Source organism: Alosa sapidissima, chromosome 2 (assembly GCF_018492685.1).
Source record: "Alosa sapidissima isolate fAloSap1 chromosome 2, fAloSap1.pri, whole genome shotgun sequence".
NCBI lineage: Eukaryota > Metazoa > Chordata > Actinopteri > Clupeiformes > Clupeidae > Alosa > Alosa sapidissima.
The window spans coordinates 34,634,841-34,659,381 of NC_055958.1; the positions used below are offsets into that span (position 1 = coordinate 34,634,841).

Below are 24,541 nucleotides of genomic sequence, written 5' to 3' on the forward strand. Positions count from 1 at the left end.
ACAACAGAATCGCTATTTAGAACACCAGTTTTTGTGGTGAAAGTATGTGTACTACCAAAAGCAACCTTAATTTTCGTTGGCCTTTCGCATGTCTTACTTTCACTTTCACGTCATTCACTTAAACTTTCCTACTTGCTAGATTTGACCAATCTCCCATAGCCTACGTGCACAAGTAGTTTGAGTAGAACTACTGATCTTCATTATCTCCCTGCTTGTTGACATCTTATCATGTATGGTATTATTTCATGATCGCTAAACGTTTGATTCTTTTTAATGTTGTCATCAGTTAACTTCATTCAACTGCGCTTGTAGGCGCTGCCATTCAGTTGTGGACGTTCGTAAATTGCGTTTATGGGCGGAGAAGGGCAGAGAAAGGCGCAGTTTACACTAAGGATTGAACGATTGATAAATACGACGGAAATTTGGGTCTGACAGCGCTCGCAATCTGCGGTGTGTCCATGGCGCTGATAACGCTATGTTCGCAAATGTACGTACATCTGGTCCTGAGAGCATAAACTGTCTTAATAAAAACATTACAAAGCCATTTGACTATCTTGTTCATAAACGATGGTGTCAAGACTTCTCATTTTGATGACACTGGCAGTTTCATTGACATAAATACTTACTCGAATGGACTTTCCATTTTGAGCAAGTGACATGCTTTTGCAGGTTATCCACTAGGTTTTGCAGTTTGCACTAATTGTTTTGAGAAATGCACTAACTGCTGTGCAAATGTTAATAGTGATGTGGGAAAAGCACCAAAGCGACTGAGAAAAACTGTAAAACCACATAGTGCACAGTGACCCGCCGGCGGGACAGTCAACCAACAAAGTAAATGCAAAAATAGAGACTATTTTGTAATTATTCAATATTTTGTGTAGTCAGTCTAGATCAGAACACCTGACATACAATCTAAATAGTCCACAAGAAACCTCAAAGTGTTACCTTTCATTTGAGACCAGGACTATGCTTCTACACAAAGGGGTTCATGTGCAGTAAGCATTTGATTTTCAGTATGCATTTTGGATAACCAAAAGTCCTATGGGGAGTTTTCATAGGCATTTTACAAAACGCATGAGCATACCTTGGCAGATAATGGTCTAAAGCACTCATATTTTCATTCTATATTGATCTACTTTTGCACACAGCTTCACAAGACCTGGTGCTAGGGCTCAGTTGTGTTTCTAAGGGATATCAAGTGACCTAGAGGGCTGAAATGTGGTCAGTTCAGAGATGCTTGTTATCCGGCAGAAAGAAAAAACTATATTCTAGCCTCTGTAACTCTGTGAGTACATCACACAGTTATTTTGACTGTTTCTTAAGAAAAGTACAGGTTCTCAGCTTTCTATAGAGGTCCAACATGCCCTTGTAAATAGGCACAGTGCAATTTCAGGCAAAAACTTGAAATTTGTATTGAGATCCATGTGTAGTATCCCATATCTAGTGGGTACAATAATGTCATTCTTCACACTAACCATCACTATAGGCACACAGCTGTACTGTAGAATATTGGTTGTGCAATATGTACTGCTGGAGATGATGTTATAATTTGCTGATATTCAGCGTAACACACTAGGTAATGCAAGTGTATATATCCATCTCCATGTCATTTTGAGGCCCATACCGGGTGATGTCGTCGAACACGCCGTATCCGGCCTTGCGGTCGTGGACCCAGTGTCCGACGAAGACGCTGGAGTTGGAGGAGGCCATCTTGCCGCTGCTCAGCATGCCGTGGCCGTGCCTCTGGCCCTCCCAGAACGAGCCCTCATACACCTCGCCAGACGCATACCTACGGGGAAAACACACACACATGCACACACACACACACACGCACATACACACACTCAAACACGCGCACACACACACACACACACACACACACACACACACACACACACACACACACACACACACACACTCATTGAATAACGTGAACCCATCACACTAGCTAACAGTACCACAACATAGCACAATAATAGGTAGGGCCTATTCCAGGCACACATCCTTATTGACAGAGACGCAATTCCACCTAATAGAAGTCTGTGTATTATCAAACTGCTATTATTTTAAGGTTAAGAACTTTTTACACCCAACCTGAGATGGGGGAAATAAGTATTGAAAACTTCAACATTTCTTTCAGTAAGTAGACTTCCAATAAGCTACAGTAATTTGCATGACATTTTCACCAGACATTAGTATTAACTCAGATAATCCACCCATATAAAAAATACAAACATTAAAGTCCATAAGTAGAGTTACCGGTATGTGTAATAAAGTGGAATGACACAGGAAAAAAGTATTGAACACGCCTACTGACATTTCTTAAATACTTTGTGGAAAAGCCTTTATTTGTAATGACAGCCTTAAGGCATTTCCTGTAAGACAAAACTAATCAGTCACAGTATTCAGGTATGATTTTGGCCCATTCTTTTAGTCTTTTAATATTGAAGATTCCAGGGGTCCCTCTTGTGAATCCTGATCTTTAGTTAACTTCCAAAACTGTTCAATTGGATTTAAGTCAGGGCCTTGATTTCCTTTCTCTGAAACCAATTGAGAGTTTCCTTTGCTGAATGCTTTGGATCATTGTCCTGCTAGAAGGTCTAACCAAGATTATCCCAGAACAAAATGACTCCATTCATCATTCCTTCAACTGTATAAAGTCTGCTAGTACCATGAGATGAAAAACAGCCCCACACCATGATGCCTCCACCTCCAAACCTCACTGTTGGCATTATATTTTCAGGGTGATATACATGTACCTCCAAATATGGTGTGTAGTATGACATCCAAAAAGTTACATTTTGCTCTCGCCATACCAGAACACATTCAAACTTTCAACGAGCTTCGACATGTTTTTCTTCAGTAATAGAGTCATGCGGGGTGAGGGTGCACAGAGGCCATGACGGAGGTGTGCATTACCTATGATTTTCTCTGTAAAAATTGTACCTGCCGCCTCCAAGTTTTTCTGGAGCTTTCTCTGAGTGGTCCTTGGCTCTTGGGCTACTCTTCCGACTATCCTTCTGACTTCCTGGTCAGAAATCGTGCAAGGAGATCCTGTGCATGGCCGGTTGGTGATGCAGTGATGTTCCTTCCACTTGTAGATAATGGCTCCAATACTGCTTTCTGGATGGTTCTGAAGTTTTGAAATGCATCTGTAACCAGTTCCATTGATATGTTTTGCAACAATAAGGTTGCAAAGGTCTTGGGAGAGCTCTTTTGATTTTACCCATCATGAAATGTTTCTTGTGTGACACCTTGGTAATGAAAAACCTTATAGATTCCAGCTTGTTCCTTGCCTTTGTGTACTGCCATTCCACTTTTTTACTTATAACTCTACTAATGGACATTAATGTTTGGATTTTTGTATATGTGTGGATTACCTAAATTAATTCTATTGTCTGGTTAAAATGTAATGCAAGTAGTCTCATTGGAAGTATACTTACTGAAAGAAATGTTGACGTGTTCAATATTTGCACCGTAAAGACTTGTCAGCGGTTCACACACACACGCGCACACACACACACACGCACGCGCACACACACACACGCACACACACCCCCCCCCTTACCAGTAGGTCCCAAAGCCGTGCATCTTCCCCTCCTTGCAGTGACCCTGGTAGTGGTCTGTCTTATGGGAGTTCTTAATGGGGATGACAAAGTCTCCAAACCTGCAGGCGACACAGAGACACAGGAGCAATGACACATCAGCTGATCAACGACCATAAGATCATTTATCATACTATAATCTGTAGAGTTCCATAACATTTTGGGGGAAAAAAAAACAACCAATTTATTTAACTTAATTGGAGCAGAAGAATTAAATAATGTCATATAAAATGACTGTCTATCTCATAATACAAGATAAAGATAATAAAGGGATTGAACACATGAGGTAAAAAGGCTATTTTCAAAAAACCTGTGAGGTAAAATAGGTAAAATGGCTATGTTTACAGAAAGAGGAGTAACCTGTAAGGAGAAATGAGTAGTTTGGCTTTAAGGGCTGAGCTACACCAGGCGCGTAACTGAAGCGTTCCGTTCGCGTTGCGTCTGCTGCAACAATTAGCTTCCATTATAATCAATGGAAGTAGCTACACCAGACGTGACAGCGGGACGTACGTTCGAAAAAAATAGACCATTAATCTAAAATGGATTTTACGCGTCGCGAACGGAACGCTTTAGCTACGCGCCTGGTGTAGCTCATACCTAAGGCGTTAAACCTGTGCGGCAGAACCCTGTACTGACCCGTCCTCCTGGCCATGCTTGAACATGCCGATGTAGACGCGTCCATCAGGCCACCTGATAGTGCCTCTGTGGGGAGAACAAAAGACACATCAAAGGAATCCTGCACTTACAAACACACTTACGACAACCATGCAAATGACCCCCACCTAACCCGGAGATAAGGCCTGTAACTGATCTACAACCTTTGCATGTTGAAAATGCCACCAATGGCAAGGACTACATGCAGTTCCTACTATAACCATGAGTACTGGCAGTGGAAACCTCTAGTCACTAAGAGTTTTATGTTATGGTATATGCCACCATAGCATTTGGAAATCCACTCTCCACAAAGGTGAACGAGTGAAGTCATGTCAGATCAACATGCTGGGGGCACAAAAGACCTTGATATCTAGACCTCTGCTCTTACTTCTGGTAGTGATGGGCAAATTAAGCTTTGGTGAACCACTGAACCACAGCAGTGTGAACCTAGCGACAGTAGCTGAAAAGCAAAAAGTTGGCCGCCACACATGCGTTTTTCAACATAAGAGTCCTTAGCAAACCAATATTTTTTGTTACATATACTGGTTTGGGTAAGGACTTTTATGTTGAAAAAATCTACATGTGGCAGCCATATTGGATTTTTTCATTAGTGTTGCTAGCTTCACACTGCTGTGGTTTAGTGGTTCACCAAAGCTTCATTTGCCCATCACTAACTTCTGGCAAATTCAGAGAGATAGAGAGAGAGAGAGAGAAAGAGAGAGACAGAGAGATAGAGACAGAGAGAGAGAGAGAGAGAGAGAGAGAGAGAGAGAGAGAGAGAGAGAGAGAGAGAGAGAGAGAGAACGCAGGTGGGGTGGGGGAATGGGGGGTGGGCAGCTTCCTAAGGCTCCGTGTTTGATTGGTCACATTCTTTACATGTCTGGGATTCTCAATAAAGGTGAACTGCACCCAGGGGTAAAGCAACAGTATGCAGGAGTACAGAGATAGAGAGAGAGACGGAGAGGAAGAGGCAGGGGGACAGAGGGAGAGAGAGAGACGGAGAGGAAGAGGCAGGGGGACAGAGGGAGAGAGGGAGAGGGAGAGAGAGGGGGGGGGTAAGAGAGAGAGAGAGAGAGGGGGGGTAAGAGAGAGGGAGAGAGAGAGAAATGGAGAGGAAGAGGCAGGGGGACAGAGGGAGAGGGGGGTAAGAGAGAGAGAGAGAGAGAGAGAGAGAGAGAGAGAGAGAGAGAGAGAGAGAGTGAGTGAGTGAGTGAGTGAGTGAGAGAGAGAGAGAGAGAGAGAGAGAGAGAGAGAGAGAGAGAGAGAGAGAGAGAGAGAGAGAGAGCGAGCGAGAGAGAGACAGGAAGAGAGAGAGAGAGAGAGAGAGAGAGAGATAGTCTAGATACTCTGACACACACACACACACACACTGCAGTAAAACATATCTGAAGAACACACTGATCGCACAGAAAAACACCAATCTGGCACTTAGTCACAGACATTCTCCCATCACTCTTTAATAATGTATACTGAAGATTCTCAGAATAATATGTTTGATAATATTTTTTTTGTTCAAAAGCCTGTGAAATAACATACAATTGTGTGTGTGTGTGTGCATATGTGCATGCGTGTGTGTGTGCATGTGTGCATGTGTGTGTGTGTTCATTGTTGGAAGGAGACTAAACAGCAGCATGTTTAGGACGGCTAGTAGGCCACAGCAGAGGTACTGTACCTGCCATGCGGTTTGCCACACAGCCAGCGTCCCTCGTAGGTCGCGTCCTTGTACCGGCCCTCCTTGGCGAAGGTGTGTGTGGCCGTCCGGGACATCCGCGGCTCTGCCCGCTGGCCCCCGCTTGACCCCAAGCCTAGGCTTGACCCTGTGACCTTGGCGTCCATCTCGGCTTCCAGAAGCTTCTCCACAGCCTGGTTTATGGAGCGAAGCCAGCTGGCCTGAGAGGACGCCGAAGACATCATCAGAGAAGAGACAGAGATTGTGTCCAGACGCACAGGAAGGGACCTAAGTAGCACCGTTCTTAGTAGTAACGTATTTGTCAGAGTCCTTGTCATTCTACCACAGTACAAGGGAGAAGGGACAGCCATGTCTGCCGTAACACCCGGCAAATGCACTCTACCTACAGCTAGGCTTTTTGGAAGTGCCACACACACATATTATATATTGTTTTTTTCAGCAGAGTCTAGGCTATCCAGATCATGTCATGTATTAGTACTAGCATTGATTTTATTTTGATTTTTAAAGAATTCAAATATAAAAGCGTATTATAAAAATTATTATATTTTGACATGTATCTCAACACAGCAAGCTCATAGGTCTACATGCATTTCATGTGTGTGTAGGGCAGACTGTCCTGAATCTGGCAATATCATTGCCATGGTGGAGGGATTCTCTGGGGCTGAGCAATTTACAGACATGTGGTGTGCGCCTTACAGAAATAAATGCCATTTTTTTATTTAGTGATTAAAAATGACCTTTCTGCGCTCCATATCTGTGACACGAACTGATCTGACCTGACTTGACCCCGAGTTTACGTGTTAGCCTGTGTGTGCCTATGGTGTCTGCACTCATGATTCTCTACAACTTTTTACTGCATTGCCATGAACAAAGTAAAGACAAAAAAAGTGTTTCTTTGTCGAACAAATTGGGATGCAATGTGAGCCTTGAATTGGATGCCATGCAGGAATTTGCTACGATCTCAAAACCGGAAAACATTCTTTGCCATAGAGAAACACAATAGCGTTGGATTATAAACATGCTTTTCCAGAAAAACAGACAAAAATGTAAGGTAAGTCAAGCTATATGAAGTTATTATTTTGTCACTTTGTCTGTTTTATAAGCCAGAAGGATCAACATACTTGGTGCCAATGGCTAAAGGAGATAGCCCTGTGTCTCCTCTTTCATATGATATTCTTGCCATATCTATGCGTTCACGGGTTCGCAAGTAATTCAAACGAGAGTAATGGGTGTGCAGGTGAACGCAGAGAAGTATAGACTGTAAATATGATGCAATTTGATTTAATTTCATGATTTTTTTTTCATTTTCATACTTTAACCGTACAGACAAGTGCGTGGAAAGCCCCACTTCTGCTCTGTCACGCAATAAAGGTTTCATCCCGCTGCGAACAGAGAAGAAAGGGTCTGTTATTTGACGCACTTTGCGTCAATCAGGTTCTAAGGGTTCTAAGAGAATTACGGTGATTTTCTGCATGGATAGTTTCGAGGTCACAGAGGTATCGTATATTCGCATTGACAGTACTCGGTGACCTCGAGAATCAGAGATCTATAATGTGAAAAAAATCGCTGGAATTCTCCTTTAAAGCAACACCAAAGCACTTTTCCTCTTCGGTCCCCCTACAGGTTGGAAGCGGAATTGTTCATTACCACTGTTGTGAATAGTTTAACATACCGCAGCCTACCGTCTTTTTATAAATACCGTCCATTTATATGTACCTGCCGAGTACGCTCCACCCAGAGCCTTGCTCCACCTATTGGCTATTGTAACGCTTGCCGTAAAGCAAGTCAAATTTGCAGTTTCTTATGTCTCATTCGAACTACAGATCCGCTATCCGATCTGGCAAACTTGCATAATGCGGTTATAGCCGATAAATCGCCGCAAAGTGAATGCAGAAGTGCCGTTCACCCTGTTACGAGTTGATGAACCACTGAAACGATTTTGGAAACATTATTTTAAGGTACAAAGAATCTTTGGTGTTGAAAAAGAGACCAATCAAGGTACTGTGTGAATAGGAGACAGTAGCGCAACAATAAGTGCTACTTTGCATAGGAAACAGGATGTGAGTGGACGGACGCACCCAAATCAGATGGGAGGGACAGGGGCAACGCTGGATCTGTACATATGGTTGTTCAGCACTGTGATTGGCACACACACATACAGGAACACAGAGATGCACAGATATGCCTGAATATATGTACACACACAAAAGCACAGACAGACCGACACACACACACACACACACACACACACACACACACACACACACAATAAGGTACCTTCTCAGCAGGAGATGAGGCCAGAGCTGTAAAACTGTCCTCTGGAGTGGTGAACTTCAGGCCAAACCTGATCACACACACACACACACACAATAACGCAGGGAAACGAGTGAATCGCTTACACAACACAAAGCGTCCATGAGACACAATTACCTTTTTTATTCCTGATTGGGGCTGTCATATTAGATGATTATAGCAGTAGGCCTACCATGAGATTACACTAGCAACACTGCTAATGCTTTTTATACCCCAGTCCAAAGCCAACTGTATATTACTATGGGAATGATCTAGATAACATCTCTCATTGGCTGTGAGCCCAGCAGGAAGCAGACACTGCACCGTGTGACCATAACAAAGAGTACTGATCCCTGTGACTGGGCCATATAGGGGCTTGGGGTGAGTCTCTCTCTCTCTCTCTCTCTCTCTCTCTCTCTCTCTCTCTCTCTCTCTCTCTCTCTCTCTCTCTCTCTCTCTCTCTCTCTCTCTCTCTCTCTCTCTCTCTCTCTCTCTATTCTACATTATATATATATATATATATATATATATATATATATATATATATATATATATATATATATATATATTCTACATTATATATATATATATACACATATACATATATATATATATATATTCTACATATATATATATATATACACATATACATATACACATAAATATACATACACACACACACAGCTCAGATGGAGAAGTCAATAAAGAGACAAACTCCCGTGCTGCAGACAATGGCTCTAACAACAGATAAGAGAAGATATATGGTTGACAGGGGGTGAGTTCAAGGACTGCAGGTTCCCACGGAGGACAAATTCTACATTACCTATGCATTAACAGGGCTACATGGCACACATGTTTGTGTGGTTTGTGTGTGTGTGTGTGTGTGTGTGTGTGTGTGTGTGTGTGTGTGTGTGTGTGTGTGTGTGTACAAGACTCACAGTCCGTCATCCTCTTCACATAGAGGCTCAATCCACAAGGTGGCCAGGGGATAGATGTGGTAAGACGAGAACTGCAAACACACACACACAGAGTTTGAGCCGTTTCCCTTAAAAACAAGAAGACAGAAAACAGACAGAAGACAGAAAACAGAAAGCACAGAAGGGAATCAAAGGATTTCAGCTGTTAGGATTCTGATCAGTGGACCATGAGCCGATCAAAAATTGATACAAATTTTCATAAAAATCATTTAAAAACAAAAACAGAAATGTGTCTAGTCATCAGTTTCATCAATCTGCCGATTTTAACATTGCCAGAATGTGTTTTTGGTGATTAATGAATCAGTAAGTTTGAAAAGCAAGTTTTTTTAGAATGAAGCACATCTAATCAAATTACGCATACGTTTTGATCAAAGTTGTGTTTATAAAATGATATAAATAAAATATAAAATCTGTTAAACTTTCTTATGAATATAATCTTTTCATAATGGCTGCCATAATAGAGCTAGAACAGGATCCACACTGTTATTTGTTTCTTCATGTGTGTGTGTGTGTGTGTGTGTGTGTGTGTGTGTGTGTGTGTGTGTGTGTGTGTGTGTGTGTGCTCATGTGCCCATGCTCACGTGCATACATGTGTTTCCCTATATCTTTTCCTCCTGTGGTCTGTGTAAGAGGGAGGAAATTGAGAGGGTTCCCATCACCAAAGAGTAGAAAGCACTCACACACACACACACACACACAAAACTCTGAGCTTGCAAGATCAGTTCCCCACTATTGCAAACAGGCTCATGTGATAATGTATGCAGTGTGTTATCAGTAACAACGCACACTGACACACACACACACTGAAACACACACACGTGTGTACGAGAGAAAGGGTTGAAAGGCAGAGACTTAAAGGCACACTATGCAAGATTTACACCTTTATGAAGCCAATTTGATGGTAAACTCGCGAGACTCGTGAAACATTACCTTGTCAGTAGATATAGCTCTTTGTAGATACAGGGTTCCTACACATTTTACATTTCAAAATTCCATACTTTTTCCATCCTCAAATGTCAAAACTTCTCGGTAGATTTTTCTGACCATATTCTCGACATTGCGGCCACTTCTGGTTTGGGATAACTCGGTGAAAACAAAGGTATGGACAACTGAAGTGAATTAAAAAATGACACTTAATATTCATCCATTTAGCTGGGTCATTTTTAGTTGTATCATAGTTGTATGTTGATGATGGGGACTGACAGTTAAGCTACACAACAGTAGGAATGGTTCATTATGACCTGAGTGAAGTGATTAGTACTGCAAATGCAATAGTCTGGAAACAATTTCTCCATACCCTTGTTTCTTTTTTCCATACTTATCCAGACCTGGAAATTACTAAAATCAAATTCCATACTTTTCCAGGTTTTCCATACTGCATAGGAACCCTGTGTAGATAGTTGTTGCCTGTTGTTAATCCTTCACCTACACAACAAAAGCATTTGCATTGTGTAACGGGGGGATAAGTCGCGAGAAGTTTGCTATTTACAATAGCAGAGTAACGTATAAATAAATTGTGACTCTAGAGGGAGCTCTAAACTCGCAAAAAATACCTAAACCTGCATAGTATACCTTTAAAGTCCCATTCGGCACAAGTGGCACAAGTGGCCTTGAGCTGTCTATAGCACTGATGTGTAAACAGGATTCTCACTGTTGATGTGTGTTGTGTGGAAACGGATGAGAGCCACAGTGTTGCTTTGTGTCGTGCCGTGTCGTGTCATGCGGCGCTGAAAATAGGAGCCGTGCGTTTATTTTAGGACTGAGTGCGGAAAATATTAGAACACCTATGTGTAGTGTTGGTACACACACACACACACACACACACACACACACACACACACACACACACACACACACACACAGACACACACACACAGGTGACTTCTGCTGCCTGTCTTACACTATAGTCTCATCAAAGCTTTTGTTCGCTAAAGCTGGTGACAGGCTGGTCTTTTTACTTAAGAACTATAGAGCTGTTCTCTCTCAGTGACACCTCATCTCATCACCCGTGCATCTCATTCTGCAATACCTCTCATCCTCTGTCACTTTTTTACTTGTGTCTCCTCTTAAACAGATCATTCATATAACTCAGTGGTTCTCAAATGGGGGTACGCGTACCCCTGGGGGTACGTGAAGGGACTCCAGGGGGTATGTGAGATTTTAAAATATACATATTTAAAAAGTAGAATCCATGCAAAAATACTTTAAAAACAATTATATAATAACACAATATTTCAGGAAAATATAAGTTCATAAAATTAATTTTATATTTCAATAGGCTATTCAATTTCATTATCCTAAAAACCCAGAGTCCCCCCCATACCAGGATGGTTTAAAGTCTTTTTTTAAGTCTTTTTTTCTCAACTAAAACTCTTTGTGTTGGTTAGGGGCTGAACAAATACTTGGCGGAAAAAATATTTCACAGGGGGTAAATCACTGAAAAAAGGTTGAGAACCACTGATATAAGTCATATCACTCATCAGAATAGGACTTTAAACAGATCACTCATATAAAACATAGTGCTCATCAGAATAGGACTTTAAACAGATCACTCATATAACTCATAGTGCTAATGTAACTCATCACCTCACTAACCACACACTGGATGTGAGTGCATTACAGATACAGATACTTCTAGCTAAACAGCCAATTAAATGACACCTTTCACTTCTGTGCTTTTGGAGCAACGTGCCGATAGGCTGAAATTATGTATGGGCCAGTCCAAGCCAGTGTGGAGTAGCAGTTCCCTAAAGTTGACTAAAGTTGACTTTATGCTGGATTCAAACCACAGCTCTCTTGAAGGCATGCATGGAAATGCCCCTGTGTCTATCTGCTTGCCCCAATAGAAATCACATGAATCAGGACCGCCTGACTAGGTGTATGCCGAAGTCAGTTTGCCAAAGTAACTACGAGATTACCTCATGAAAGAATGTTCAACCGGGTGTGTGTCACACACACACACACACACACACACACACACACACACACACACACAGCAGTGTGGCAGAGAGTAAAACAAACAGTCGAGTTAAGAGAGAGAGAGGGAAAGAGATAGAGAAAGAGAGAGAAAGAGAGAGAGAGAGAGAGAGAGAGAGAGAGAGAGAGAGAGAGAGAGAGAAAGAGAGAGAGAGAGAGAGGCCCTGGCAGTCAGAGGTAGTTAAACCCTAATCCACACCCAGAGGTAAGTAAACATGGAGACAATGACTATGACTCTATGTATGTGTGTGTGTGTGTGTGTGACTGTACGTGTCAGAGAGAGAGAGAGAGAGAGAAAGAAAGAAAGAAAGAAAGAAAGAAAGAAAGAAAGAAAGAGAGAGAGAGAGAGAGAGATAGAGACTCTAGAGGTAGAAAATGGAGCTCATACAGATTTAAAAGCAAAGTGACACAATGTGAGTAGAAATGATACTGAAGAGCAGTGGAAAAAAAGACAGAAAAAAAGCTCTCAAAAGTAAAAAAGAAACAAGACTCCAGGGCCTAACTCCACTTGGTTGCTGAAAAGTATTGTGTGTGTGTGTTACTGTGTGTGTGTGTGTGTGTGTGTGTGTGTTTGAGCTTAGAGAGTGAGACCAGTAAAGCTTTGTCAAGCAGTACAGTCTCCTAGTCAAAAGCCTTCACACCCAGTAGCTTAATCAAGTCAACAGCCCGAGCCAAAAGCCAGGAGCGGAACAAATGGCCTCCGTGAGAAAACAAACCACATTCCTCAGGTGTACTTACAAACTTCTTAGACGGAATGTTGCCCTAAAAAAAGACACGGCCAAACAAAAAATTAAAAACAGACCAAATAAAAATCGACAGATATCATTTGGACTGGCTTTATAATGGTTTGTTCATTTGTATGTGCATGCGTATGTGTTTATTTTGCTCCTGTGTGTGCACAAATATGCGTGGATGTGTATGTAAGTGTGTGTGTGTGTGTGTGTGTGTGTCTGTGTGGATATATGTCCTGTATGTGTGTCTGTGTGTGTCTGTGTGTGTCTGTGCGTGTGTGTGTGTGTGCGTATGTGAGAGCATGTACCTGTGTGTACACAAGCGCGTCGTTGAAGAGGATGAAGCGGTTGACAGAGAAGCGGCCGGTGTTCTGGAGGGTAAGGGCTTTATTGTTGCTCTCACACACCAACCGCCGACTCGGAGTCCGCAAGGCATCCTGGGTAAAGAGGGAGTGGTTTCATTCTCTTTAGGGCCAACATTAAGACACACCGTATCTGATACAATGGGGGAGGCTCAGCATGTGTTGAATGCAATGTGTGTGCGTTTTAGATTAAACTTTATTGTCATTATGCAGAGTATAAGAGTACAGAGACAACGAAATGCAGTTAGCGTCTAATCAGAAGTGCAAAAAAGCAGAAAAGTGCAATGTGAACAGTATAGACAGGTAGTGCAGTGTAAACAGTGTATATGTACGGTACAGTACAGTGTATATAGTGCAGTGTGGACAGTAGTAAGTTAAGCAAGTGGCTTGGTTCACAGTAGGGATATGTGTAGTATAATAGCAATAATGTGATGTGTGGTGGTATGCTGGATGCAGTACTGTATGTGGGTGTTGTGGTGATCTGATAATACACAGCTGCTGTAACAGAGCAATTTTCTGTAAAGGATCAATACAGTATCTATCTATCTATATGCTGACACACCTCTCCATTCCCCATCTGCTATCAATAACTCACAGCCAGCTTCCAGTATCAAAGCAACACAATGTCATCTATTTTACCTTGAAATAACAGCTGCAAACTCATTCTGATGCTACACTGACTTAAAACATGACGTTTGGCATGGCATCGCCAATGCACGCCCAGAACGCTTCATATCGCACTTTGTAACTGACATTGCAAATGCACGCCCAGAATAGCCTGGAAATATCCAGACTCCAGTTCACGAAGTGAATAGAGACTCTTTCACGAAGTGAATAGAGTCTGGCAGCTCTCGATTGGGAAACGTTTGCATTACTTGCATCGCGACGGGCGCTAACTTTGAAATCATTGGTCCAGCCTTACCAATCACATTGATCAGAGATTCCTGATGGTACTGTATCTCCTACTTCGTCTAAACTTTACAAACTGACAATCAACAGTCAGGAAACAATGTATGTAGGTGTACCTTTGTTGTAAATAAATGTTTGCATTTTTCCAACTGCATTTTTTGACGTTTGACGTGGTGTTGCTACTTCTGTTTCGGTTACGTCTTCGCACAACTTCAACGTCATCGCTCTCTGCCACCACCTCTGTTCGCTGATTGGACAGGTAAAGATTGGCCGGAGAAAACCCGTGAATATACCGCAAACCCAGACGACGCACTGAAGGAAAATGAAAATTGAGCGGAAGTACGTAGGAGGGCAGAGCCAGGCTACGCCCGGGAACGTTACTGATCATGTTTGACTAACTGGGTACTGCTTTAGCGATACATGGTGCTGAATATTGATACCAAGGGACATAGATATCAAATCTACCATTGTGCTACTTTAAGAAATGTATCATGGAGGAAGCAGCTAAGACCACTCATACTGTAATTTGTTTTGTGTAAATGAGCACACATCTTTTCGCCTTGTCTTCTAGTACTATTATTCTTCTGTTAGTTGTGCCATCTTACAATGACCAGCTGGTCTGTGCCTAAAACCACAAAATCTTAATTTGCGGATGCACTGTGGACTGTTCAGATCATTGCTGTTGGGCAACGTTGCTCTTAAAAGCCAGTAGGATCAACAGGGCAACAATGGGTTTTCTGGCAGAGAGTACACATTGTGCAACCGGTAGATAGACACGGTTTTTCAGTCATTCTGAGAAGTGTCATTGAGCAATGTTACGGTGCATTTCCATTATGGAGTAAAATCCTGGTGTCTGAATTGATTATAGGAAAGTAGAGAGTTCATTTTTATATTACATTGAAGATTATTCCAGGAAGTAGGGACATTTTAGAACAGCGTTGTTAGACGTGGAGTGGAAACAGAAGAGTGAGGCTGTTCGCAAGTGCTTAAACCTGAGGAACACTCTTGGGCTGAGCCTTGAGCCTTGAAGGTACACTATGCAGTTTCAGGCATGTTTGGCGACTGTAGAGCTCCCCCTAGAGTCATGATATATTTATTCTTTACTCTGACATTGTAAATAGTCTACTTCTCGTGGCTTGTTCCCCCTGTACACAATGAAATGCTGTTGTTGTGGAGGCAAAGGACTAACAACGGGCAAAAACTACCTCCAAAGAGCTATATCTACTGACAAGATAATGTTTTATGATTCTCCCGAGTGTCTGCGGGTCGAATATTTTTTAAGTTGCATGGCTGGTTCTCTCGTTAGCGACTCTATGCTGTATGGCTATGCTAGGTGAACAATTCCCCAATTACAAGTTTGTTTACCATCTTATTGGCTTCGTAAAGGATATATTAAGGTGACAATCTTGCAGTGCACTTTTAAGCCTGAGGACAACCCTTGGGTTTGAGCCTGAGTAAAAGCCTTGGGCTATCCCCTATCGTGATAGTGATGACAGTCACTCACAGAGGCCTTTGTGGGCAGGCTCCTCCAGAAGTCCAGCGTCTTCTCCGCCTCCTTCCTGTGTTTGAGCAGCTGCAGGGCTATAGCCTCAAACCGGGAGCAGCGCTCATCCAGCAGAGAGTACTCCTCAGACTCCTGACAGGGACACACAGCATCATCATTATCATCATCATCATCATCATCATCATAACCACCACCATCACCATAGTAAACCTAACTGGGAGCAGTGCTCATGGAGCACAGATCACTCCTCAGATTCCTTACAGGGACTCACACCATCATCACCACAAAAACAAAACACATTCATGTGTCATTGATGATGAATCGTGTGTGTGTGTGTGTGTGTGTGCGCGTGTGTTTATTGTGTGTTTTTGTGTGCATGCGTGCATTCGTGTATGTGTGTGTGTGTGTGAGTGTATGTGACTGACCACATGGAAGCAGGTGGCCAGCTTCAGCAGAAGTCGACTATACTGGTGCATGTGTTTGACAGGCAGGTAGAGCAGGGACTGCAGCAGACCAGGACCAGAACCAGAACTAGAAACAGGACTCGAGACAGGAGAGGAACCTTTGTCTTTGGGCTCGGACAGCTGCTGAAGAACCTCCAGCTTCTTCCCAAAACACTCCCTAGAGGAGCAGAGAGAAGAGCAAGAATGCAGTTAAACACAAATATAAGCAAGAGTGCATATTAATATAGTCTACATAAAATTGCTGTATGAACCAAAGTCCTTTAATGCAAGTCCCTCCACTCAGCGGCCATATTGTAACACTTTTTGGGCTCTCATCTATTTCGGCAGAAATGCAAGTGCGCAAGGCTTCACGACACCAACACCATTGGCAAGATCACACCACAGGATTGGCACAATATATTCACATGTCGACTTTTTTGCCTCGGAAGGGGCGGGATATGTGTAGACAACTGCCATATTGGCATTACAAACTAACCCCATGCATTTTTTATGGAGGATTTTTTGAGTGCTGTGTCTCCTCATTAGAAAGTCTCTGTATGCTTGATCATCCTTAAGCACACTATGTGGATGTTTGATTTAGTTTTTTTAGTATATTTAGTATTTTTTTTTATCTTCTACTGTCTCTATTGTGCAGTGGAATTTTTTATATTTATATACTTATATTACTTTTTCTGCTGTAAGTGCATGTTGTGTGTGATGTCTGTATGCTACTTTGACCTTGAATTTCCCCTTGGGGATCAATAGAGGATCTATCTATCTATACTGATGTTAGCACTAGGGGTTTCACATTCAAGTTTTTCATAATAGTTGTCGACTTGTCAACTTGTTATGTACCGATACAGTGCACTGGTGCTAACATTACTGCTAGTGCTAGCTGTTATAGCAGGTGCTAACATTACTGCTAGTGCTAGCTATTGCAGCAGGTGCTAACATTACTGCTAGTGCTAGCATTTGCAGCAGGTGCCAACATTACTGCTAGTGCTAGCTGTTGCAGCAGGTGCTAACATTACTGCTAGTGCTAGCTATTGCAGCAGGTGCTAACATTACTGCTAGTGCTAGCATTTGCAGCAGGTGCCAACATTACTGCTAGTGCTAGCTGTTGCAGCAGGTGCTAACATTACTGCTAGTGCTAGCTATTGCAGCAGGTGCTAACATTACTGCTAGTGCTAGCATTTGCAGCAGGTGCCAACATTACTTCTAGTGCTAGCTGTTGCAGCAGGTGCTAATATTACTGCTAGTGCAGTAATCCATACAAGACGTGCTATTATTGTACTTCAGTTCAGCTGTACACAACCTACATGCCACTGTGGAAAAAGTCTAATTTTCAGCTAAACACTTCTATACATATCTATACCTATCCTTTACCCATTTTGTCCATGACCAGCTAACTGCTGTCTACAGCACTGACACTGATTTCATTAATGGACTAGTCAACCAGCAGATAAATTCCCTTTTAGTAGTTAAAGAGGAAGTGATATCATCAGTAGAAACACTCATTTTATGCACCATCAGTCATAAAGAAAGGGGAAGTGGTAGGTGAACACCTGTTAGCAGAAGCGCTAATAATATAGCGATTGATAGCGCTATCAGCAATGAGGAACATTAGAGGTAATGTTGGTAATGGCGGTTATAGTAGTAACAGTGGTAACAGATGTAGACTGTATGTATAGGAAGAACCAGTGACTTTCTAATGTGGAGACACAGCACTCAAAAAATCCTCCATAGAAATGCATGGGGCTAGTTTGTCACGCCAATATGGCCGTTGTCTACACATATCACACCCCTTCCTCGGCAAAACGTCGACATGTGAATACATTGAGCCAATCATATGGTGTGTTGTGAAGACATCGTGCCAATCATGTGTTGTGATCTCGCCGCTGGAGCAAGATTGGTGTCTTGAAGCCTTGCACACTTCTGCCGAAATGGATGCCCGACGAGTGCCCAAAAAGCGTTGTCAAATGGCCGCTGAGTGGAGGGACTTGCCTAAAAGGACTTTGGAAGAACTCACTGTAAGGGTTTGAGCAGGCTTAGGAAGCCACCCATCACCAAGAAATTTCCCACTGAGCTGCTGTACCTGAGAGACAGATGTGGGGGGGGGGTCAGGGAGAGAATGAGAGGCTGTGAGGAACAAAGGACAGTTTTTGCATAGGTCCTGCAGCGAACTGACAATTACACTCAAACAAAGATTCAATCAAATCAAATTAATCCATACAAAACTGAGTAGTACTGAGGATCATGCCTGATTAGTCAATGGATATCCTACTCACTCCTTATAGGTGTCCAGGAAGATGCCCGTCTGTTTGAGCATGGCGAGGCTCCGCACATCCCTCTCTCTTTGCAGGAAGCGGGTCAGGGAGACGGAGTGCTGACCAATCAGGTGACAGAGCCGACTGAAACTTCCTGCCAGGGTCTGCAGGAGCATGAAGGACTTGCAAAGACACGCCTTCACACTCTCTATGAGCCAATCACAGGAGGGCAGAAACAGGAAGTCACAGATCCATCTCGCATAGCATGTTTTTCACTACTTCCACGGTTTTCTTCCTCAAAGGTGGACATTTCAGGTCTTGTTTTATTAAATGACAATCCACTTCTGTGGAAGCCTCCATGTGAGCATATCTGCAGAAAATGTAGTCCTCAAAAAAAATATCATGGCACAAAAGAAAGCATAAATCAAATCAAGAGTAGTAGCTTCAACCACCTTACCAAATAACCAACAACTGGCAGACTCAGAACTGATCTCTTGAACTCTGACATATATTATTTGACCTTTGCCTTATGATCCTTCCCAGATTGCAGTACCCACCCCGTGCCAGTAGGGGGCGTAGTATCTGGCTCCTGATGGCGCTGAGGTGGCAGTAGAACTTCCTCTCTGCAGCACAGAGCTCATGCAGAGTGGAGATGAAACCCATGATGTTCTGATCTGACAGAGCAAGGCAGGTCTGACCACCACCAAATACATTGCTCAGATAACCCATCTGGACACACACACAAACACAAACACAAACACAAACACACACACAAACACACACACAAACACACACACACACATGAGATGAAACCCATGATGTTCTGATCCAACAGAGTAGGGCAGCTCTGATTGCTGCCAAACACAAACACTAACTACAACCACAGCAGTTCAGGAGTTTTTGTGTGACCCACGGTTCGATACATATCTCAATGTGTGCAGCATGCTAATGATGCTAACCAGATTGAATAGTAATTTAGCTAGTCGTCTTCTATGTGTCCTTGATTTCACGACGTGAGGCGGGAGATGTGTGTTGCTTATGCGGCTGCGTAAGATGCAAAGCGCTGTGTATAGTATAAGTGTATATATACTCTTTTGATCCCGTGAGGGAAATTTGGTCTCTGCATTTATCCCAATCCGTGAATTAGTGAAACACACTCAGCACACAGTGAACACACAGTGAGGTGAAGCACACACACTAATCCCGGCGCAGTGAGGGGTTAGGTGCCTTGCTCGGGGAGCAGTGAGGGGTTAGGTCAAGGGCACTTCAGCCTACTGGTCGGGGTTCGAACCGGCAACCCTCCGGTTACAAGTCCGAAGCGCTAACCAGTAGGCCACGGCTGCCCAACTGTGGGAAACACTGTGTCATGATTCTGCCTTCTCACGCCGTGACACGGGTTCATGAATATGAGTATTGCAATTTCGGTTTTGATACGCATATCGATACAGCCCTAACAGACACAGACACAGACACAAACACACAAGCATGCACACAAGCATGCACGCACGCACGGACATGAACACACTCACACACACAGGTACGTACATTCATGCAGAATGGCAGTAGAGCAGGCGTCTGTGTGTATGTGCCCGTAGGCCCATCCTCGGCCACCTGCTCTCCGCTGTAGTAGAGGATTGGCTGGACACAGTCTCCATCAGCCAGCAGCAGCGTGTGGGTTTGACCAGCACCCACATCCCACACACGGATCCCCTCCGACATCTAACGCACGCACGCACACACACACACACACACACACACACACACACACACACACACACACACACACACACACACACACACACACACACACACACACACACAATCAGAAACTCACAATCCAAAACGGACCTCAACATACAAAGAATCTCTGTTATACACACGCACGCACGCGCGTGCGCACACACACACATAATCAGAAACTCACAATCCAAAATGGACCACAACATACAAAGAATCTCTGTTATACACACGCACACACACACACACGCACACACACACACACACACACACACACACACACACACACACACACACACACACACACACACACACACACACACAATGTCCTGAATGATTCCTGTAATCTCTGCTGTGTTGTTCTGGGCCTTGTCTGATGCTAAGCAGCATGTCATGCTGAGAGGTTTATGACTCAGTTTGAGGCTTGTGTTCTAACACACTTATTACAACAGCAATCATCAGGGACCGGATCACTGTACAGACTGTAGGATAAAGCATCATTTAGTACTTATCTATGAATAGTACTGTATTTTTGCCTTTCTGTTGAGGAGCTAACTGCATCCCCTACACATATGTATCCATCCTCTGAACAATGGCAATAAAGCTGAATATAGTGTAGGTGGAGTGGGTGGTGTGTGTGTTGTGGATGGTGAGGAGGGTGTAGGTGGTGTAGAAGGGAGTGGGTGGTGTAGGTGGTGTGGGTGGTGAGGAGGATGTAAGTGGTGTAGGTGGATTGGGTGGTGTAGGAGGGTGTATGTGGAGTGGGTGGTGTAGGTGGAGTGGGTGGTGTAGGTGGAGTGGGTGGATTGGGTGGTGGAGGGTGTAGGTGGTGTGGGTGGTGTAAGTGGTGTAGGAGGGTGTAGGTGGTGTGGGTGGTGTAGGTGGAGTGGGTGGATTAGGTGGTGTAGGAGGGTGTAGGTGGAGTGGGTGGATTGGGTGGTGTAGGAGGGTGTAGGTGGAGTGGGTGGATTGGGTGGTGTAGGTGGAGTGGGTGGTGTAAGCGGTGTAGGAGGGTGTAGGTGGTGTGGGTGGTGTAGAAGAGTGTGGGAGGGTGTAGGTGGTGTGGGTGGTGTAGAAGGGTGTGGGTGCAGCGTTACCTTAACAGGTTGAGGAGCCGTGCTCAGAGAGTTCAGGTGACCCAGCTGCCCTGCTTTATTACTGCCCCAGGAGAACACCTGGCGGAGGGACACACGCGCCCACGCACATGCACATGCGCGCACACACACACATGCGCACACACGCACAAACACACACAAAAACACACACACAGTTCAATCACCAAATAGCTCTTCCCTTAAGTCCTCCCTTTCATCTGTTTATTAAACCGAAAAACTATTTGAAAACGTCCATCCTGTTTCACCTCAGCTGCCCCTGCAGAGAGCCGTGCTAGCCACACAAGGGCAGCGCTGTGGAGGCCCTGTACTGGAGCAGCTGAGTGAGCACAGACAGCGCCGAGTCATGTTTTCCACACTCTGGCGCTAAGTTGCGGACTCATGGCTTTAGAACCGGTGTCTTTTTTAGGTTCATTTCATAGCAGTGCTCACCACAGAGAGAAATCTATGGAAACTGGAATATCATTGGGGAGGAGTGAGTGGGTGTGTGCGTGTTTGTGTTTGTGTGTACGTGTGTGTCTGTGTCTGTGGGTGTGGGTCTGCGTGTATGTGTGTGTGTGTGTGTGTCTGTGTGTATGCGTGTGTGTGTGTGTGTGTGTGTGTGTGTCTGCGTGTGTGTGTGTGCGTGTGTGTGTCTGCGTGTGTGTCTGCGTGTGCGTCTGCGTGTGCGTGTGTGTGTGTGTGTGTGTGTGTGTGTGAGCGTGTGTGCTGACCTGACACTGTGCCGTGAGGGCCAGAGAGTGGTGAGCCCCAGCCTCCACCTTCACCACTTCCCTTTTACTCAGCGTCTTAATACAGAGAGGCTGCAGCCTGGGTAGAGGGAGAGAGGGAGGGAGAGAGAGAGAGAGAGAGAGAGAAAAATACACACAGTTATACACACAGAAACACAATTAAATAGAAACGCACAATCCAAAATAGACCCCCGACATACAACGAATCTCTGTTGGAAGTAGGGATGGGCATTCGATTAAATTTTCTAAGTCGATCGTCGGGAGAATTAACGATCGACTATCGATTAATCATTAATATTTCTAGGCCTATATTAAAATTAAATATTTATTTAACTTTTTATAAATTTAAAAATGTAATGAAAATACAAAAATACAGCGTGTTTTTCCTCGATGAGATCTTTATCACAAGAAGAATAACTTGGCAGTTAAACTGGTCGTTCGGTTAGGCTAAACTTAATGATATTAAGCGCTGCGGTGCTCTAAAGCAGCGGAATGCGACCCTCGTTTGTTCCAAATTGTTCCTCGAATTACGTGGGAGCCAGAGGGAGCCGAGCTCCCATAGAGTGAGGACTGGCTCCCATGAAAGCAACAAAGTCAAAAACCTGAGGGGGTCTCTCATATCTGAAGGTGTCTGGCATTGTAATTTAATTTAAACAACCGCTCATTATCCATCCCTGTGCGATCTTACCATTTAAGACGTTAAATTAAAATATAGGCTACTACGGGACGTAGACCTACACTACGCTCTTGAACGCAGCATGACACTTCACCACCACACCACTAGACTATATGAGCAAACCGTATCGATTTGACAGCACTCGCAAATCTGAAGAGGTCACCCTGGTTTGATGTGAGTGTTTTGTCTATTTGCATAGGCGTTCATTGGGCTAGCCTACGTGGTTGATACGTGAAAAGTCCTGTTTGCTGTTGAACTTGCACTTCAACTATTCTATGTTGATTGAATAGTTGATTGAATGCAGCCTACAATGATTGTGTGATCTAGAAAGTTCCCAGCTATTTAGAAACACCTGTTAGCAATCTCTGATAGGGATCGACCGATATATCGGGCGGCCGATATTTGCGTTTTTTACGTGTATCGGCATCGGCCGATAAGCGGCTGCGTTTGCCGATAGTTCTTTCCTGCATTATTTACATACAAGCGTCCACAGGCAGCTCTGTGTTGCTGGAGATGCTGCAATTCACGTGCAGACTGCCCCTCCCCCACAAGCTGAGTGCTGAAAGCCTGCTCTTCAAGACAACAGTAAACTTTAATCTTTCAAAGCGTCTTTTAACTGTTTGACTTAGCTGAAATATTGCCATACACTTTGAAGGTGGAAGCAAGTTTGTGGGTCCAAATGGAAAACGCGAATGATAGATAGGTACTTTATTTAATGCTTAATGCCTCGTTTATAAAACTGCTTGCCATTGTATTTAGGGAGCTGCAAATAGCTAAGTTGTAGGCTATCCATATGCATGCGATAGCGTAGCTGTTACAAACACGTCAAATGATTAAGTAATGCCAACGTTGTTCTGTGGTATTTGTGGGAGTTTTATTCAGTGACCACCTGGCTGAGTGTAGGACGCGTGTGGTGTGTGTGTGTGTGTGTCTCCGTCTCCCTCCCTGAATGCCTCTTCCATAAAACTGCTTGCCATTGTATTTAGGGAGCTGCAAATAGCTAAGTTGTAGGCTATCCATATGCATGCTTTAGCGGTAGCTGTTACGAACACTGGTCAATCATATGATTAATGACGACGTTGTTCCGAGATATTTGTGGGAGTTTTATTCAGTGACCACCTGGCTGAGTTTTGGACGCGTGTGGTGTGTGCGTCTCCCTCCCCCTCTCCCTTCGAGCGGGGCAGAGTTGCTATCGCAGTGATATCAGAGCTTTAATAATGAGAGACGTGTTATATGTAGTTGAATATTAATTTGTGTTAACGTTTATCGTGTACCAGACATACCGTGTATGCCTTACTTGTTTAGAGCCGTTTGCTAACATTATCATTGTCAATCCAGTTCAATGGTGGTTCGTCAGCTACCAAACAGAAGTTTGTGTGTGCGTCTGTTCTGTCTCACTCAGTGGAACACACGCATCACAGCGATATGAGAGTGCTGCACTACCTGAAGGAGAGATTTTAAAACTTTGAGAGATATGATTTTATACCTTTTGACGTTGATGCCGTTTAGAACAGAAACATCTGACACCACATTATTTTCCTCTGCTGATTTATGTTCTGTGGTTGACAAATCTGGCAGCTTTTTTTAGAAAAATATAGACATAGAAAAATTGAAACCATGCACTTTATTTCAATAGCTACTTTTCAGGCTTATTGTTTTCTTATATTATTTAAATGTGTTGACAAAGGACATTTTGTGATGACCAGAATTATGTCTCAATATGTCAGCAAGCAATGAATGATCAAGGCTGTGTTGTAAGATGTTGATGAAATCATTTTGCACAGTTAACCATATTCAGTGCACCCATCCATAAGTTCAATAAATGTTCCTTTTTTAAATTGAGACTTATAACATTTGTTATCATCATTTGTGTAA

General features: G+C 43.4%; 1 protein-coding gene across 4 annotated transcripts in view; it reads right to left on the reverse strand.

Annotated features, from left to right (window-relative positions):
* The window catches only part of LOC121692780 (alsin-like), a 55,686-nt gene that overhangs the window by 17,634 nt on the left and 13,511 nt on the right, over positions 1-24,541 (reverse strand). For 2 of the 4 annotated variants that reach the window (XM_042071663.1, XM_042071682.1), the window contains exons 8-23: positions 21,973-22,069; positions 21,245-21,322; positions 19,956-20,129; positions 18,968-19,139; positions 18,432-18,618; positions 18,173-18,238; positions 16,126-16,321; positions 15,701-15,832; positions 13,234-13,362; positions 12,933-12,956; positions 9,180-9,250; positions 8,227-8,293; positions 5,932-6,149; positions 4,242-4,307; positions 3,569-3,667; positions 1,625-1,789 (exon numbers count right to left, since the gene is read on the reverse strand). In XM_042071663.1, coding sequence (XP_041927597.1) covers positions 1,625-1,789; positions 3,569-3,667; positions 4,242-4,307; positions 5,932-6,149; positions 8,227-8,293; positions 9,180-9,250; positions 12,933-12,956; positions 13,234-13,362; positions 15,701-15,832; positions 16,126-16,321; positions 18,173-18,238; positions 18,432-18,618; positions 18,968-19,139; positions 19,956-20,129; positions 21,245-21,322; positions 21,973-22,069 — 1,941 coding nt within the window. The remainder of the gene's footprint in view (positions 1-1,624; positions 1,790-3,568; positions 3,668-4,241; positions 4,308-5,931; positions 6,150-8,226; positions 8,294-9,179; positions 9,251-12,932; positions 12,957-13,233; positions 13,363-15,700; positions 15,833-16,125; positions 16,322-18,172; positions 18,239-18,431; positions 18,619-18,967; positions 19,140-19,955; positions 20,130-21,244; positions 21,323-21,972; positions 22,070-24,541) is intronic. The other 2 variants (XM_042071673.1, XM_042071690.1) reach the window with 2 other exon arrangements.